This window comes from Oreochromis niloticus, unplaced genomic scaffold, assembly GCF_001858045.2.
Source record: "Oreochromis niloticus isolate F11D_XX unplaced genomic scaffold, O_niloticus_UMD_NMBU tig00003574_pilon, whole genome shotgun sequence".
Classification (NCBI taxonomy): Eukaryota; Metazoa; Chordata; class Actinopteri; order Cichliformes; family Cichlidae; genus Oreochromis; species Oreochromis niloticus.
In genome coordinates, this window is record NW_020327899.1 from 69,899 (window position 1) to 87,586 (window position 17,688).

The 17,688-nt window shown below is 44.7% G+C and overlaps 2 protein-coding genes and 1 long non-coding RNA gene across 3 annotated transcripts; all 3 read right to left on the minus strand.

Moving 5' to 3' along the window:
• Positions 1-370: 370 nt before the first annotated feature.
• LOC109200602 (uncharacterized) lies at positions 371-5,265 on the minus strand. Its single transcript, XM_019356186.1, has 6 exons — positions 5,106-5,265; positions 4,203-4,388; positions 3,760-4,059; positions 3,181-3,241; positions 921-2,480; positions 371-698 (listed from the first exon to the last, which is right to left on the minus strand). The coding sequence occupies exons 1-5, from the start codon at positions 5,263-5,265 to the stop codon at positions 941-943; spliced, it is 2,247 nt and encodes a 748-aa protein (XP_019211731.1). The 3' UTR covers positions 371-698; positions 921-940.
• Positions 5,266-5,750: 485 nt separating this feature from the next.
• On the minus strand, positions 5,751-6,467 carry LOC109200601 (uncharacterized). The gene is made up of 2 exons (XR_002060759.2): positions 6,342-6,467; positions 5,751-6,248 (listed from the first exon to the last, which is right to left on the minus strand). It is a non-coding gene; the product is annotated as an uncharacterized LOC109200601 (long non-coding RNA).
• An 8,434-nt stretch (positions 6,468-14,901) lies between these two features.
• LOC109200603 (uncharacterized) lies at positions 14,902-16,129 on the minus strand. The gene is made up of 5 exons (XM_025904696.1): positions 16,036-16,129; positions 15,862-15,903; positions 15,491-15,763; positions 15,179-15,418; positions 14,902-15,080 (listed from the first exon to the last, which is right to left on the minus strand). The coding sequence occupies exons 1-5, from the start codon at positions 16,127-16,129 to the stop codon at positions 14,917-14,919; spliced, it is 813 nt and encodes a 270-aa protein (XP_025760481.1). The 3' UTR covers positions 14,902-14,916.
• Between the last annotated feature and the right edge of the window lie 1,559 nt (positions 16,130-17,688).

Below are 17,688 nucleotides of genomic sequence, written 5' to 3' on the forward strand. Positions count from 1 at the left end.
TAATGAAATATATACAATACAATATATACTTATACAATGAAATCATGCTGACATGTTTTGGAGAGAATGATCATTAGACTGAGAATCAACTAATCAGTTTAGATCTACAAGATCTATTCATTTGGAAAATGTGCTAAATGTGGGCTAACTGTATAACTGTAGGCTACTTGTATTTAATAGTGATGGTAAATTTGATTCTTTTTACTGAATCGAGTTTTAATGAGTCACTCACCAAAGTGAATCGGGTTTTTTGAGTCATTTGAGTCACTGAGTCAGTTGACCAGAGAGTGCAAAAAATGTACATTTTCACTCAAACTTAATTTGTTTCTCTTTTAATGTAAATCCTACTGCTAATGTTACCCTTCTCCGGCAAAACCACGCCTAGCGCCCAACAGTGGGAAAGCGATACTCACGGATGCAGGCAGAGGCGTCCCCTCTGCCCTACTGTGGATTTCACGCGTCGCCTCCCACTGTTGCTATTCTGTCCGTCAGAACTGAATCGCCGGAAGTCTCGTGACGCTGCACAGGCAGGCCGGTCCTTCTATACATGCGCTCGTCTGCATACGTTCGGTTTCCTGCTCTTCGCTTTCCGTGTGTCTCTTCTCCTGTCTTTGCGCTCACTATCTCCCTTAAGTCAGTTTGGCGGCCAATAGGCCACCTCGGGGGCACGCCTCCACCTCACAGGTGCACGCGATTATCTGTCCAATCCACAGTGGAATAAAAAAGAATACTATACAGCGACACGAAACAGTATAAATATGGGGATAAAATCATGCAATAAAAATATCAATAAACAATCATGCAAGAGCACTATAGCAATAAAACATGCAAATAAAATCACTATGTAGCAATACACAGTCTGATTCAAAACAAAATATGAAAACACAATTTTCCACTGTGTGACATCCCCCACATTTTACCTGTGACAGTCCCTGTCACCCTAGTCAAGCGATCTGTAACGGGCGGGTGGCTGACCAAAATTAGGCCTCGTCGAGCGCCGTACCTCTGACAACTCTCTCGGCTGCTGGGCTGGAGTGCTGGGCACGAAACCATAAAATGGAGGCTCAACTAGCATCTCTCCCTCAAGGCTGACTCCCTGCCCCTCTGGGTGGTGGTCTGCTACAGGGGTAATGCACAACTTTAGTGCATTCCGATGGAGGACCTTCTCCCCTCCCCCTTTCTCCGGCTGCACCTTATACACTACACCTGTATTGCCAACCTCTTCCACTACCGCATACGGCTCTGAGCTCCAACCTGGGTGCAACTTGCCTTGTCCCTGCCTATTCCTGTCCCTTATCCAAACTCTCTCGCCTGGCACCAATGGCAGGGCCCGCGCACTTCGGTCATAAGCCCTCTTGTTTTGGGTGGCTGCTGCCCTCATCTTTTTCCTAGCCATCTCATAGGCAAAAGATAGTTTCTGGTGATGGTCCTTAACCCACCCTCCCAGGTCGTGGCATGGGGATTCCCGCTCAACACCTAGGTTTAAATCCACCGGCTGTCTCAAATGCCGCCCAAACATCAGGTACGACGGCGCATACCCTGTGGCACTATGGACAGTATTGTTGTATGCTTGTAAGAGCTCTGGGAGATATTCTGGCCACCTCTGTTGTCTCTCTGACTCTAGGGACCGAAGCATGTGCAGCAATGTCTGGTTCATCCTCTCAACCCCACCATTTCCAGCCGGGTGGTATGGGGTGGTCTTGCTTTTTGTAATGCCATAGCACTTACACAGCTGGTACATCAGGGCAGACTCAAAACTACCACCTCTATCTGAGTGTAGCCTGGTCGGGCAACCGAAGGTCTGAATCACGTGAGCCCAAAGAGCATGCACTGCAGTCTGAGCAGTCTGATCTTTGGTAGGAACTGCCCAGGCGTACCGTGTGAAAAGATCAGTCATCACCAGAATATTCTGGTACCTGTCTGTGGGCCTCCCCAATGTAAGAAAGTCCAAGGCCACAATCTCAAGGGGATACGACACAATAATGGGATGCAAAGGGGCTCTAGGCCTATTTCTATCTCGCAGGCTACACGCAGCGCACCCTAGCTGGAATTCGCGCACCTCCTCTTCCATGCTGGGCCAATAAAAGAAGCGACGTATCCTGGACAGTGTCTTTTCCACTCCTGCATGCGCCGCTGCCTCATGATACTTCTCCCACACCTCCTTGTGTCTCTCTGCAGGACATAGGATCTGAAGGTACATTTCGTTAGTGTTAGGGTCCCTTACCTCTCTGCACAGCGTACCCTCACAAACCTGCAGCCTTCTCCATTGATGTAATAACTTCTGTACAGGGCTAGGCAGGGATCCCCTCGTTGGTGCATCCGGGGGGACTCCCCGTTCCACATACTCCCTCAGGATGCGCAGATCCATGTCCTTTTCCTGCGCCTCCTTCCAGTCATTCATCTGTGGCACCAGCCCCTGTGGATCCCGACATGGCGCACTCGTTGTGTTTATATAGGCTGTTTGGCAGTCTGTGGGAAACCTAGAGAGAGCATCAGCATTAGCATTCTCTTTTCCGGCCCTGTACTTAACCTCGAAGTCAAAGGATGCCAGCTGCGCCACCCAGCGTTGCTCTGTTGCCCCAAGTCTAGCATTCTGTAGGTGGGCCACGGGATTGTTGTCAGTATACACGACAAACTTGGCACCTGTCAAGTAATCCTTGAACTTCTCAGTAACGGCCCATTTCAGGGCTAAAAGTTCCAATTTGAAGGAGCTATAGTTTTTGTCGTTTCGCTCGGTGGGGTGTAGGCTCCTGCTGGCATATGCAATCACCCGTTCCTGGCCATCTTGCACCTGAGCTAACACAGCACCTAAGCCTTGATTGCTGGCATCAGTATAAAGTACAAAGGGCTCCAGGAAATCTGCATAAGCCAGAATAGGAGGCCCGGTAAGAGCACGTTTCAAACTGTCAAAGGCTTCCTGACATTCAGCAGACCACTGGACCTGCATGCTCGACCTGCTAGAAATTCCCACAAGCAGAGCATTTAAAGGTCTAGCCAACCTAGCGAACCCTGGGACGAACCGCCTGTAGTAACCTGCCAGGCCCAGGAAAGCTCTGACCTGACGGGTGGTAGAGGGAACAGGCCAGTTCTGAACAGCTTGGATTTTCTCAGGGTCCGGTCTTACCCCTTGTTGGTCGACAAGATGCCCCAGGAACTTCACCTGACGGTGAAACAGCTTACATTTGTCCAGCCTCAGCTTCAGTCCATGTTGCCACAGCTTCTGCAGGACGTTCTCCAACTGCTGTAGATGAGTAGAGAAGTCAGGTGAGTAGATTATTATATCATCCAGATATACCAAAACAGATTCAGAGAGATGACTACTTAGACACCGCTGCATCAGGCGCTGAAAGGTGGCAGGGGCATTACAGAGTCCAAAAGGCATGCGATCAAACTCAAACAACCCCAACGGGGTGGTAAATGCAGTTTTCTCCCGATCCTTGGGATCCATTTCCACCTGCCAGTATCCACTGGCAAGATCCAGTGTGGAAAGCCACTCGGCTCTGGTCAGACATGTTAAAGTCTCTTCAATTCGGGGGAGTGGGAACGCATCTTTATGAGTTACTGCGTTTAATTTTCTGTAGTCTACACAAAATCGCCAACTGCCATCCTTTTTCCTCACCAACACAATGGGGGCTGCCCAGGGACTGCTACTCTCCCGAATAACACCTTTTTTCAGCATATCTGCTAGGAGTATCTTAATCTCCTTGTACATCAGTGGTGGTAAGGGGCGGTATTTTTGTTTAATGGGTGGTGCATCACCTGTGTGGATCTGGTGTTGGACCAAATCAGTTCTTCCGTAATCCTCCTCATTCACAGCAAACACCTTTCGCCACCTCTGCAGCAGGGTCTGGAGCTCGGCCTTCTGCTGGGGGGTCAAGTCTATGCCGTTAATCAGTTGACTCACCTCCACTTCAGGGATCACAGGCTCTTCGGGCCCAGCTGCTTCAACTACGCCCACCTCGATCACACCATCGGATCCCACTGTCAGGCTAAGATCACTGTCCCCCTCCACATCCAACTCCTCCACCTGATACAACTGTCCCATTTTCTGGTAGCGTCCTATAGTCACTTCATATGGATTAGGGTTACAGACCCGGATGGGGAGCCTCCCTCCTTTGACTACTGACAGGGTTCGGGCTACCCCCAGGGTCCAGCATCAGGTAATGCTTCCACTAGTGCCAAACGTTCTGTCCCACCCTTACCTTTACACGTCCGGCCCCAGACCATCACTTCACAGTTCGGGGGCACCTTGACTCCTCTGCGGCTAGCAGGTCGAACATAGCCTAGAAAGCCATCAGTCTTGGTGGTAGCAGTCTGTTGACAGACAGCAAACGCCTCTTTCCATGCTCTGCGGGACTTCAGCTTTTGAGGGTGAAAAGCAGACTTGCCTTTGGCAAAACATCATTCCAGCATGCACTAATAACATTCATCCCAATAATTAAAGGGTGCGTGGAACAGTCATTTCTCACAACCACAACCCCTTTTCCTGGTATCTCCACCCCTTCTACCTCAAAATCCATAACTGCATAGCCTGAGTATGGTATCTCAAGTCCATTGGCAGCCTTTAAGGCGAACAACAGGGGTGTGTCAGTTTTATTCACTTCAGGGAAATGGAGATCCATTACCTGCTGTTGCACCAGTGTAACCTGAGAGCCTGTGTCTAATAATCCAGTCATTTTAACTCCTCCCATACACACCTCAATAAGTGGACATTCTCCCACAAAAGCTGTACTAGCCCCCTGATTGTTGGAAATGTCCCTTGTCCCACCGCCTGGGCCTCTGCAGTGGAGTTTATTAGTTTAAAGGTGGTTGCTGGTCTAGTGTGCTTGGACAGAATCTGGCAATATGCCCAGCTTGTTTACAACGATGACAAATGGGTTCTCCCTCTCGGGTCCAGTTATTAGCATACCCAGAACGCTTTGGCCTAAACCTTGATTTATTAAAAGCTGAGCCGGCTGGGCTTTGCTGCGGCAAGAGCGGTTTAATCTCATTAACAACATCTTTGACAAGGTCTCGCATTTGACCCTTAACATCCTCCATAATTTCTTTTTTAAAAGTCTCTTTCCAGTCTGGTTCATAAGGTGGCTTAACACACCTGGACTCACCCACTGCCAAACACGTAGTTTGCAATCCCTGGTGTCCCAGCTGTTCCTCCTCTAGAAGCAACGCCTCCCGATGGACTGTTGCGAAATCCTCTTCTGGATGGTGACGCACGTAGGCTCGCAGGGTTTGCGACAACGGGCCCTCCCGCAGGCCCAACAGCATCTGTTCCTGTAAACACTTTTCAGTAGGTGCTTGATTTGGATTGCGCTGTTGTAGCCTGCAGTACAACTCCCTCAACCTTAAGGTAAAAGATTTTACCGACTCATTTGGTTTTTGTATACAGCTAAAAAACTGCGACCTCAGAACTGCTAGGGAGGTATTGTCACCATATAAAGAATCTAGATATGTGAATATTTTCCTAATCTGGTCTCTATCTTTTTCTTCTAACACGCTTACTTGACGCTTTGCCTCGCCACTTAAAGCCCCAATTAAAATTTCTACTTTCCGGGCCTCAGCTATTTCTTGAGCATTCAATAAACCTTGTATTTGTTCTTTCCAGTCTCCATATGAAACATCCGCTTCAAAACCCTTATATTTTGGTACCCAAGGGGCACCCGGATACACTGGCATCATCATCTCTATATCTGCACTCCAGGTGCTGAACACTGCTCCCCAAACTTGTATCCTGTCGACAAACGCCAAAAATATGTAGCCGCTAAACTGGTGACCTAAATCTTCGCCACCACGTCTATATACATACAAGCATAAGGGGAGAGAGTGAATCAGCGCTCGGAGTACGGACACTGGGCCGGCTTTAAACACACCATTTATTTTTTTAGAAGAACAGCCAGAATCACAAGTCGAAGTTAAAATCCCCACTATACAATAAAAATAAATGTTCCCAACCCGCTAAAAAGCCCTGCCGGCAGAGATTAAAATACAATTAAAAAAATCAAAGCTAAATGAATGTCCTTTTTATACGATAAAACGTCCCCCCCAGAGTCCTCTATTCCCAGTGTCCAACCACACACACTCGGGCAAATGTTCCTTAGCTGAAAGAGACAGAAGGGGAGCTCCTCTTCCGGGATGGGAAAATCTCGCCAGCAGAAGGCCAGGGAGGAGGCTCCTATCCCCACCTGGCGGCGCGTGACCGTGCAGTCCAGCCACTCTCCGCACCCGCACACGGCTTCCCTCGTAGCCCGGCCCTAAAACAACAAACACGGGCCAGCAACGTAGTCGGCACAGCCACTGTTACCCTTCCCCGGCAAAACCACGCCTAGTGGGAAAGCGATACTCACGGATGCAGGCAGAGGCGTCCCCTCTGCCCTACTGTGGATTTCACGCGTCGCCTCCCACTGTTGCTATTCTGTCCGTCAGAACTGAATCGCCGGAAGTCTCGTGACGCTGCACAGGCAGGCCGGTCCTTCTATACATGCGCTCGTCTGCATACGTTTCCTGCTCTTCGCTTTCTGTGTGTCTCTTCTCCTGTCTTTGCGCTCACTATCTCCCTTAAGTCAGTTTGGCGGCCAATAGGCCACCTCGGGGGCACGCCTCCACCTCACAGGTGCACGCGATTATCTGTCCAATCCACAGTGGAATAAAAAAGAATACTATACAGCGACACGAAACAGTATAAATATGGGGATAAAATCATGCAATAAAAATATCAATAAACAATCATGCAAGAGCACTATAGCAATAAAACACGCAAATAAAATCACTATGTAGCAATACACAGTCTGATTCAAAACAAAATATGAAAACACAATTTTCCACTGTGTGACACTAAGATGAGTGATTCTTAAAGAAAACAACTATTTTATATAGCAAAAAAGAGCAAAAGAAATTCTAAAGGGAACATTTCTTTTGTTTATTTAAATTTTATTAGTATTTTCCTTACATGTGTCAAATATATATTTTCTCATCTAAATGTCCACTGGCGCTGTGAGCCAGGGGGCGGTAGTGTGCCTTAACATTGATTGCCAACCAAGAAGAAGAAGAAGTAGCTGCGAGCCAGGAGGGAGGGGGTGAGTGAGTCCTGAGCGATTTGCTTACACTACGGCTGTGTCCCAATTCAGGGTATGCACGCTTGAAGTACGCACACTACGCGTACTACGTACGGTGCGTACTACAAGTACGAGAAGTGCGGAAGTGAGAGGCTTGTGAAATGGGACGGTCTAGCCTTCGTCGCGCTGTTCAGGTTGCCTAGTAACCATGATACTAACCGCGAGAAACGTTTCATACAGCTTTGTGTGACAGAAATGAAGGAGAAAAAATGTTTTGTTGGTCATTCATTTTTGTCATGACATCACTTTGATTAGTTGAGACCACAGGACTGTAAAACATGATAGTTGGGCTTCATTTCTGTACTGAACGGTCATTTCAAGATTAGTTAGTAAATAATAATTAGCTAATGTTGTTCATGAGACTAAAGTCATCTCACTGTGGTAATGTTAATATAATATGGACAATATTATATGTATTGTCAGATTATATATATATATATATATATATATATATATACATATATATATGTATATATATATATGTATATATATATGAGCTTGAACTCTGGGTCAAAGATGCAAGTAGCAGTTATTTATATTTCCTATCACCTTAAATCTTCACTCAAAGACAAGTATCTCTGACAGTGTATATACAGATGTATTATATATAAGAGATAAACATTGTTCTTTCAATATGTTGGCATTACTAAATTTGGCTCAATGCTTATATATATGTGTAAAAAGAAAATGTACGAGCTGTGATAACTGTTTCTGATAGAATGAAGATCAGACTGATATATGAAATATTCCTTTATTGGGTGAGAAAATCAGACCATGTCATAACTGCTTTAAGTCATACAGAATAGATATCAGAGCCTTAAACAGGCTGACTTCTGCTAAATGGGTCAAACTGGGCAGAAAGTACACAAACACATAACATCCTTATAGAATATGATGTAACACTATAGATCAACTTACCTCAGAATATATAAAGCATATAAACAATTACAGCAATATGATGCAACAAACACAGCAGTGCTACTAATCCAAAATACTCAAAGCTTCATAGAACTGAAACAAACATTTATTTTTAGCTCCATTCTGCTGCTGATACATACTTTAGGTTTCTGAATATTAAACTTGTTGCTGCCTTTCATAGTGTGTAACTTGAAGGCCCTGAGTACTTTCTCCCACACTGAAAACACTGGGATGATAACATTATTTGAACATTACCTAATAAGACTGATTCAGGACAGACAATTAGTTATGTTAAACTTTCCTAGCAGTCCTTCACAAACAGGGAACAGTCTGTCTATTCTCTCCATCTGTCAGCTGGTGCTGGCTCTTCCTCCTCCTCTTCCTCACACACTGCTGAGTTTGTCCTGGTGGCTCATCAGGGGTGCAAAGCCTCACAGATGATGTGCAGCAGTGGGTCCCTCAGTCTGTCCTCACTCTGGACACTTGCAGTTGTCACACATGGAAATCAATTCAATTCAATTCAATTCAATTCAATTTTATTTATATAGCGCCAAATCACAACAAAAGTCGCCTCAAGGCGCTTTATATTGTACAGTAGATCGCACAATAATAAATACAGAGAAAAACCCAACAATCATATGACCCCCTATCAGCAAGCACTTTGGCGACAGTGGGAAGGAAAAACTCCCTTTTAACAGGAAGAAACCTCCGGCAGAACCAGGCTCAGGGAGGGGCGGGGCCATCTGCTGTGATTGGTTGGGTGAGAGAAGGAAAACAGGATGAAAGACATGCTGTGGAAGAGAGACAGAGATTAATAACAGATATGATTCGATGCAGAGAGGTCTATTAACACATAGTGAGTGAGAAAGGTGACTGGAAAGGAAAAACTCAATGCATCATGGGAATCCCCGGCAGCCTACGTCTATTGCAGCATAACTAAGGGAGGATTCAGGGTCACCTGGTCCAGCCCTAACTATATGCTTTAGCAAAAAGGAAAGTTTTAAGCCTAATCTTGAAAGTAGAGATAGTGTCTGTCTCCCGAATCCAAACTGGAAGCTGGTTCCACAGAAGAGGGGCCTGAAAACTGAAGGCTCTCCCTCCCATTCTACTTTTAAATACTCTAGGAACAACAAGTAAGCGTGCAGAGCGAGAGCGAAGTGCTCTAATAGGGTGATATGGTACTACAAGGTCATTAAGATAAGATGGGGCCTGATTATTTAAGACCTTGTATGTGAGGAGCAGGATTTTGAATTCAATTCTGGATTTAACAGGAAGCCAATGAAGGGAAGCCAAAACAGGAGAAATATGCTCTCTCTTTCTAGTCCCTGTCAGTACTCTTGCTGCAGCATTTTGGATTAGCTGAAGACTTTTCAGTGAGTTTTTAGGACATCCTGATAATAAAGAATTACAGTAGTCCAGCCTGGAAGTAATAAATGCATGAACTAGTTTTTCAGCGTCACTCTGAGACAGGATATTTCTAATTTTAGAGATGTTGCGCAAATGGAAGAAAGCAGTCTTACATATTTGTTTAATATGTGCGTTGAAGGACATGTACTGGTCAAAAATGACTCCAAGGTTCCTCACAGCATTACTGGAGGCCAAGGTAATGCCATCCAGAGTAAGGATCTGCTTAGATACCATATTTCTAAGATTTTCAGGGCCGAGTACAATAACCTCAGTTTTATCTGAATTAAGAAGCAGAAAGTTAGCGGCCATCCAGGTCTTTATGTCTTTAAGACATTCCTGCAGTTTAACTAATTGGTGTGTGTTACCTGGCTTCATGGATAGATAGAGCTGCGTGTCATCTGCATAGCAGTGAAAATTTATGCTATGTCTTCTAATGATGCTGCCTAGGGGAAGCATGTATAATGTAAATAGAATTGGTCCTAGCACTGAACCCTGTGGAACACCATAATAGACCTTAGTGTGTGAAGAGGACTCTCCATTTACATGAACAAACTGGAGTCTATTAGATAGATATGATACAAACCACTGCAGCACAGTACCTGTAATACCTACAGCATGTTCCAATCGCTCTAATAGGATATTATGATCAACAGTATCAAACGCAGCACTGAGGTCTAGCAGGACAAGCACAGAGATGAGTCCACTGTCAGAGGCCATAAGAAGATCATTTGTAACCTTCACTAAAGCTGTTTCTGTGCTGTGATGAGCTCTGAAACCTGACTGAAACTCTTCAAATAAGCCATTCCTCTGCAGATGATCTGTTAGCTGTTTGACAACTACTCTTTCAAGGATTTTTGATATGAAAGGAAGGTTGGAGATTGGCCTATAATTAGCTAAGACAGCTGGGTCTAGAGATGCTTTTTAAGTAAAGATTTAACTACAGCCACCTTGAAGGCCTGTGGTACATAGCCGATTATTAGAGATAGGTTGATCATATTTAAGATTGAAGCATTAATTAATGGCAGGACTTCTTTGAGCAGTTTTGTAGGAATGGGGTCTAAAAGACACGTTGATGGTTTGGAGGAATTAATTATTGAAGTTAACTCAGAAAGATCAATTGGAGAAAAAGAGTCTAACTTAACATCGATGGTACTAAAAGTAGCTGTAGATAATATTACATCTGTGGGATGATTATTGGTAATTTTTTCTCTAATGATAAAAATTTTATTTGTGAAGAAATTCATGAAGTAATTACTAGTTAACGTTAAAGGGATTGTTGGCTCAGTAGAGCTCTGACTTTTTGTCAGCCTGGCTACAGTGCTGAAGAGAAACCTGGGGTTGTTCTTATTTTCTTCAATCAGTGACGAATAGTAAGATGTTCTTGCTTTGCGGAGGGCTTTCTTATAAAGCAGATCAAATGTGTGATAAGCTGCAGGATTCAAACACAAGTGTAACTTATAAATACATGTTCATACTTTTATTCCACAATCAGAGAGAAAGAAACAGAGAGAGAGTGCAGGACAGACAGACAGGTGACAGTCTCAGGTGTATACACTGCTACAAAACAGCACAAGAGAAGGAGGATTTAGTGTTTGTGTTATTACGAGTGCTAAACAAGAAGAGTTCCAGATGGTACAGTGGACACATGTGTGACTCCTGTGATTAAAGCATCTTTCTTTCAGCTTAACGAGTGAACCGTCAGCTCGTTCAAACACACGTTAAAGTCCGTTTGGCTCGACACCACCGAACAGAGGCAGCAATATAACATAGCTAACATTAACAGTGCAGTGAATCCTGCTTGTGCCGTCATATTCAGGACTGCAAACCGAGCAGCATCACTGACTTTCAGCTTGTTGTGTTTGTGGATATATGACTGACTTTAATTATCCATAGAATCATCACATTCTCTGTAAGATTAAGGTCAACTACATATATATTTATAAGTAGAGGCTTTAAAACCAAGTAAACGCTGAAAGTACAAACATCGCTAATGTCACATAACTTTGCCGACATGTGGCCAACAGTAATGTTTTAATGTTCTTAAACATTCGCACATAAATAAGTGACATCATATTCAGTACTTACTTTTGACAGTTCACTCTTCGGCCGCTCCCTTCTGCCGTATTTTGCGGCAAAATTATCCACACCCACCGCCGCGCTATGAATTGTGGGATATATGGGGCCACGAAGCGTGCACCGGACCACGCTTGATATTTGGGGAAATCGACGACGCATTTAGAGTATGCATTTGAAGTACACTTTGAATTGGGACAGCCGTCGTCGCGTGGCGGTGACGTAATCGCACTTGAAATGCGTACTTCAAGCGTGCATACCCTGAATTGGGACACAGCTTACGATTCAGCACAGGAGGGAGGGGGTTAGTGAGTCCTGAGTGATTTGCTTCCCCTAAGATTCAGCGCAGGAAGGGAGGGGGTGAGTAGCTCAAATGTGCTCTTAGCATGTTAGCAGAGCGATGCTACTGTGAACCGAGGAGCTATTGTCTTGATGTGAGCTTCTACTCAGGGTTTTTTCTTCCAGTTCAGAGCAGAAATGTTTTTGTTAAGATACTGGATGTTGTGTTTTTCTTCACAATTTGAATTATAAGCTAGATATATTTCTACTAATGAAATTAGTTTGCTAACAGCAACAGGGATGAGTCAGTGAGTCAGTTGCGCTTGTGAATCATGATTCATGAGTCAGTAAAGTGATTCTCGAGTATTGAACGATTCGTTCATGATTCGCGCATCACTAGTATTTAATCATTTGCAAAGATGCACTGAGACAATTGAGACATGTACTAAGGCATTTGCCATTTGATAAAATGAATGAGAAATGCCATTCTGTTGTGAACAGTTGCCAAGAGGTTTGGAGGTTTGTCCATGTTATTTTGAGAATGTAATTTCTGTTTCAAGAAATGAGCCAAACCAATGGAGAAAAACTGTAAGCAGTGACCATGCTATTGGGTAAGAGAATACCCTGGAGTATCAGTCTTAGTGGGAGGGGCTCCTTGTTTATAGGGTGTGTTCATCGTCCAGACCTCAGTAACAGATTTAAAGATGATCAAGTTAGCTTTTTCACCTCGTAGGCTGAGGTAAACTTACTGTCTGATAGAAACACATCAGAGCTCCACGGTGTCCTAATCTGCAACGACAGATCATGTGGAGAGAGGAGGAGGAGCCAAATGTAGACAACTGAGGCCAGAGTGAGGTTGAACAGAAAGACAGTCATTTATTTAGGCTGGAAATGTTGACGTAATTAAAATGTGAAACCAAGACTATAATGAGTGACTAAACTGGGAAAATTAAAGCAAAAAACAAGGGAAACTGGAACATGATACTGGGACGAGGGAACTGGACCGGACCTGAAGACACAGAGGAAATACAGACAACCTGACAGAGGGAAACAGACACAATATAAGCACACGAGGGTAATTAGGGAGAGTGGACCTGAAGACACAGAGGAAGCAAAACTACACACACTGAACACAGGATGTGACACTGTCAAAGTAAAACAGGAAACACTAATTCACACAACATGACACAGGAGACGGGAGGGAAGAAGTAGATGGACTTGGAAGGAAACGGGAGGAGACTCAAATGATGGGCTGGGAGAATGTACAGGAAACACAATACAGACAGAGGAGACATGGAATGATACCACGAAACAGAAAGGGAGGTGAGACAGAGGAGACATCACTGAAGAGACAGACACAGAGGACAGACTTACACAGGAAACAGGGAATGACACATAAACAAGGAAACAGGGATGATGTGATAAACTCAAACCTAACTAAGACATACTGACAGTAAACGCTAGAACATTTCTCCAGTACAGCAAAAGAGGAATCAAAATACAGGAATACTGCAGATGCTGGGTACCCTGACACACAGTCTGCAGCTCAGAAGGCATGCTCAGTGGTGACATCAGCAGTGACATCAACACCAACTTCATCCGGTCCCTGACCTCCTCCATCACAGTGGGTCATCTCCATGGAGATGGCTGGTTTGTTCGGTGTCTTCCTGCTCCAGCAGATAGACAGCAGCAGACCAGTGAGGATGCAGTACGGACAGAAGACCGCTAGAAGGCAGAAGAGTCTGAGCACAGACTCACAGGGAGGTGGAGGAGCTGGAAGAGGAGGACACAGAAGGAAACAGGCCTTTTTTGTTAAACCAGGAAGTATCCGATGCTGTTTATAGTGAAGCTAACGCACACTTTAGATGTTCATCCAATAAAGAGTAAAATAAAATTATCAAAATGCAGAACGGAGAGGAATTTGAGGGAATTTCCATTCACAATTCCACAGAGGAGGAGTTAGGAGGAGGACACAGAGGAGTCAGAAGGTCTGTATTACTCAAATAAAGTATATAGTTATGTAGTATATATTGTTAGAACTGTGGTTTTATGGTCTTTTGTAGTTCCTCATGTGGAAGCCAGGTTTTTCTTAGTGTTCGAGGACCTTTGAGTGAGTCTGGACACACCAAAGAGAATGAATTCCCCTCAGAGTTTCATAAACTTTGAAAAATTTGTTACAATAAAAAAGAGTTAAAGAATTCCTACAGTCGGAAATAAATGTTAAAAACCTTTTCAAAGGATGGTAAAACAGCAGCTCTTAAGACAAGCAGATAAAACAAAACAGAAGCTGAAACTTTATTTATCAGCTGATCAGCTGATAAATAGTCAGTCAGATAAAGGAGAGGAGAAGAAGAAGAAGAGGCTGACCGAGGATTGTTAGACATGATGATGGAGCACCGACCACAGAGCGCCTACATCACCTCAGAGCTCCTGTTACCTTCAACTCACCTGCAGGAACAGTCAGAGCAGACAGCAGCAGCACACACACACCTGCAACAGGACAGAGGTCACTAAAGGTCACCAAAGGTCAGAGGTCATGATGAGGACAGACAGGTGTAGGAACATCAGCTCACCTGCAGCAGTCAGCAGACACAGGCCTGAAACTGAAGAACACACTGATCAGAGATCAAACGGTCACATGACCAAAGAGAAGCATTCAGACTGCAGTGATTGGTTACTGTTCCCACACATCAATAACCCACAGCGCCCTCCAGTGGTGGAAACACAGATAATACATGTGGAGAAACATGAAGGAGACTCACAGGGGAGGCAGACGCTCCGTCTCAGACAGCCGTCACCTCCACAGCTCCACAGGTCTGCTCCCCGACCTCCTACATCACACAGAGAAACATCAGAACAGGAGGAGTAATGGCGCACATCAAACTCATGTGATGGTTCGTGCTGACAGCGTGTTTGTTAGACAGTAGGAAGTGCTGTGAACTTGTTGTTCCTGCAGACACATGAGTGGAAGGAAACCTGGGACCAGCTGAATGTGTGATGTGTAAACACAACTCCTCTGTTTTCAAACGCACAAACATTATTGTTCCAACTCATCCTGCAGCAGGTTTTAAAAGAGTTGATGGAAGCGTGGCTGCTCTTATCAGCTTTAAGCGTTAAAAGAACAGGACTTTTACTTCTGTGCAGGTTTCTCACCTTTTAGTTTACTGAAGAGAAACAGAACTCCACCCAGAACCAGAACCAGGAGAACCACGGAGACCAGACCTGCTACAACTGGGACCAGGAGAGAGGGAGGAGGAGGACAGTGAGAAGGAGGATGGATGATTGTAGGAGGATCTGCAGGAGAGATGATGAAGAAGGTTCAGTCAGTTTATTATCAGGCCACAATGTTACATCAGGTCTTTTAAAACAGGAAGTGATGTCAGTGTTCTGACCTCTGACCCTCAGAAAGCTCTCAGGAGACTTTCCACCCTGATCAGTAGAACACGAGTAGAGACCTTCATCAGAATGCTGGACCTTAGTGATGATGTGCTCTGGTTTAGTTTCTTTAGGTCGAGGCCCTTTAATGAAGAAATAAGCTGCGACTGTAGCACCATTCCTCTGCCTGCAGCGCAGAATGACATCACTTCCTGTCCTCACAGGAAGTACAGGGATCTCCAGGATGACACCTTTATCTGACCAGCAGAGACAAACAGTTAATGAGAGCAGAGTCACACAGAGACAGAGACACAGCTGGAACATCTCACCTGTAGTGTCTGATTGGACACTGAAGGAGACTCTGTCACTCTGCTGTCCAGAGGAGTCCTCACACCAGAAGGTTTCACTGGGAGCAGAAAGATCCACAACACAGTAGGAACCAAGAAGCCTCCCAAAGCCTGCAGCTGCTCCACAGTCCTCAGTGAGTCCTCCTCTGGTCCTCACTGACCATCCATCAGCTGTCTGTCCATCATCAACACAACTCAGATCCACTGAAGATCCACTGAAGACCTGCTGAAGGTTTGGACTGACAGACAGAGTCACTGGAGGACACACACACACACACACACACACACACACACAGAGTCAATGTATTTGAGTTCTTGTTGTCCCACTGATTGTTTTCACTTCATCGACTCACCTGCAGAAACAGTCGGTGGAGACCGCAGCAGCACACACACACCTGTAACAGGAGGACAGACGTCACTAAAGGTCACAGGTCACAAACAGGCAGAACACAGTCCAGACCCAGACCCTGTCACATCCAAACCAAAACCCAAATCAGATTTTCAAACCTGCAATCAGCTGATGTGACTAACGTGGTCCTTAAAGAGCAGTTTGTAAGAAGTGACCTTCCACTTTTCCACTGAGACGAGTTTCTCAGCTATGACTCTGAGCTTCGTCACCATGTTTGGCTCCACACACTAAAGTCAGGCATTTTTCTCCACAGTCAACATCATCACAACTAAATATGGTTCCCAGCTGATCAATGAGCTCCTCCACATGTGTGTGAGGATGGCTCTGACTCCACTCAGCCCAGGGTTAAAGTTCCCTCGCTTGTTTTTCTTCCTTTCAGCTGATTGGTCAATGTCATTTGGGTATCTATCTATCTATCTATCTATCCCATAGATAGATAGCCAGCTACCAACACTACGTGAAGTACCCTCAGAAGATCTACGAGATATGATAGACAGATGAGACGATACCTACTGCAACCATTACAAAGACTAACCAGCTCATCTACACCATGGCAGGAGAGATTTGTGAGATGCTTGGCTACAGGGAGCAGTGCCCTCCATGGCGAAGGAGACTAGAGGCCAAGGTCAAAGTGTCATGGAGGGAGGTTGAAGTGGTCTTGAGCAGCAGTTCTCCAGGGTTTATGATCAGCATTTAAGTTTTTTCTTTGGACATATTTGGTTGTTTTCTCACTGTTTTTCAGTTGAGTGGAAGTCAGCAGGAAGTCACATATAGTTAGTAGGATTAACATCATACTCAGAATAGGGTGTTTTCTATGGCCTGTGCTCAGTGGCGGTCCTAGCCTGTTTGGCGCCCTGGGCGAACACTCCCTCTGGCGCCCCCCCTCCACACACACACATACACACACACACACACACACACACACACACACAAAACATATTAAGGATTGTACATTAACATAAAACTGTTGTACACACACATAAGGAGAGAGAGAGTATGCATAGTATGCAAACGGCTATAATGTGTCATACAATGAGAACAGAACAAATCAACAATTGACAATGACTAATTAATATTATAATGTATTGTTTGGAGTTTAGTCTGTTACTGTTACTATTTTTACCATTTCTTCTTGGAGCAACTGTAATCCACATTATTTCCTTATGGGATTAATAAAGTATTGTGGCGTGTTGGGGGAGCAGCTAGTTCTCTCCCATCATGCCTTGGGACATGTGCAGCTGTTTAGATGTTCTTGTTTTATTGTTTATGTTTACGTTACTTTTAACTGTTACCTTGAATGTTGTGTTTATGCTGCAGTATAATTTCAATGACAGTTATTGTTGATGAAAGAATGTAGTACCATGAGTGAGTTCAGGCTTGTAGTTATTGACCCTCTGAAGCACAGTGTGGTATAGGGAAGTATTTTAATAAAGAGTTCCCCCGACCAGCTTGGGGTTGAACAGCAAGCTCAATCTCTCTGTGAGCTTCTTTGTTGAGATTGCTCTGCATGCCACAGTATTCTGATTCTGATTGTTTCAGGATGGCCTGCCATTATCCAATGACACATCTGCTTACCTGTATCTTTTGCTCATTTCTCCTCCTCTTCTTTTCTCTTTTTTCTAAACTGAGCACCTGATGGCTTTGAACTTTTCTTGTCCATCTTCCATTGGTTTTAATTTTGCACTCCAGTATGAACACAAATCCCCCAACCCGAGGATCACCACAACATAACCTAACAGACCTACACCTTAGTTCACAGATTCACTTTGTC

Excerpts from the sequence above, each read along its gene's own strand:
- LOC109200602 (XM_019356186.1), bottom strand. The coding sequence starts at position 5,265 with ATGCTGTTGGGCCTGCGGGAGGGCCCGTTGTCGCAAACCCTGCGAGCC. Across the intron at positions 3,242-3,759 it reads CCAACACCAGATCCACACAG|CAGTTGGAGAACGTCCTGCA; the intron begins GTGATGCACCAC and ends ACTCATCTACAG. Across the intron at positions 2,481-3,180 it reads GAAGCTGAGGCTGGACAAAT|GTTTCCCACAGACTGCCAAA; the intron begins GTAAGCTGTTTC and ends TGCTCTCTCTAG.
- LOC109200603 (XM_025904696.1), bottom strand. The coding sequence starts at position 16,129 with ATGGTGACGAAGCTCAGAGTCATAGCTGAGAAACTCGTCTCAGTGGAA. Across the intron at positions 15,904-16,035 it reads GCTCTTTAAGGACCACGTTA|GTGTGTGTGTGCTGCTGCGG; the intron begins GTCACATCAGCT and ends CTCCTGTTACAG. Across the intron at positions 15,764-15,861 it reads TCCACCGACTGTTTCTGCAG|TGACTCTGTCTGTCAGTCCA; the intron begins GTGAGTCGATGA and ends TGTGTCCTCCAG.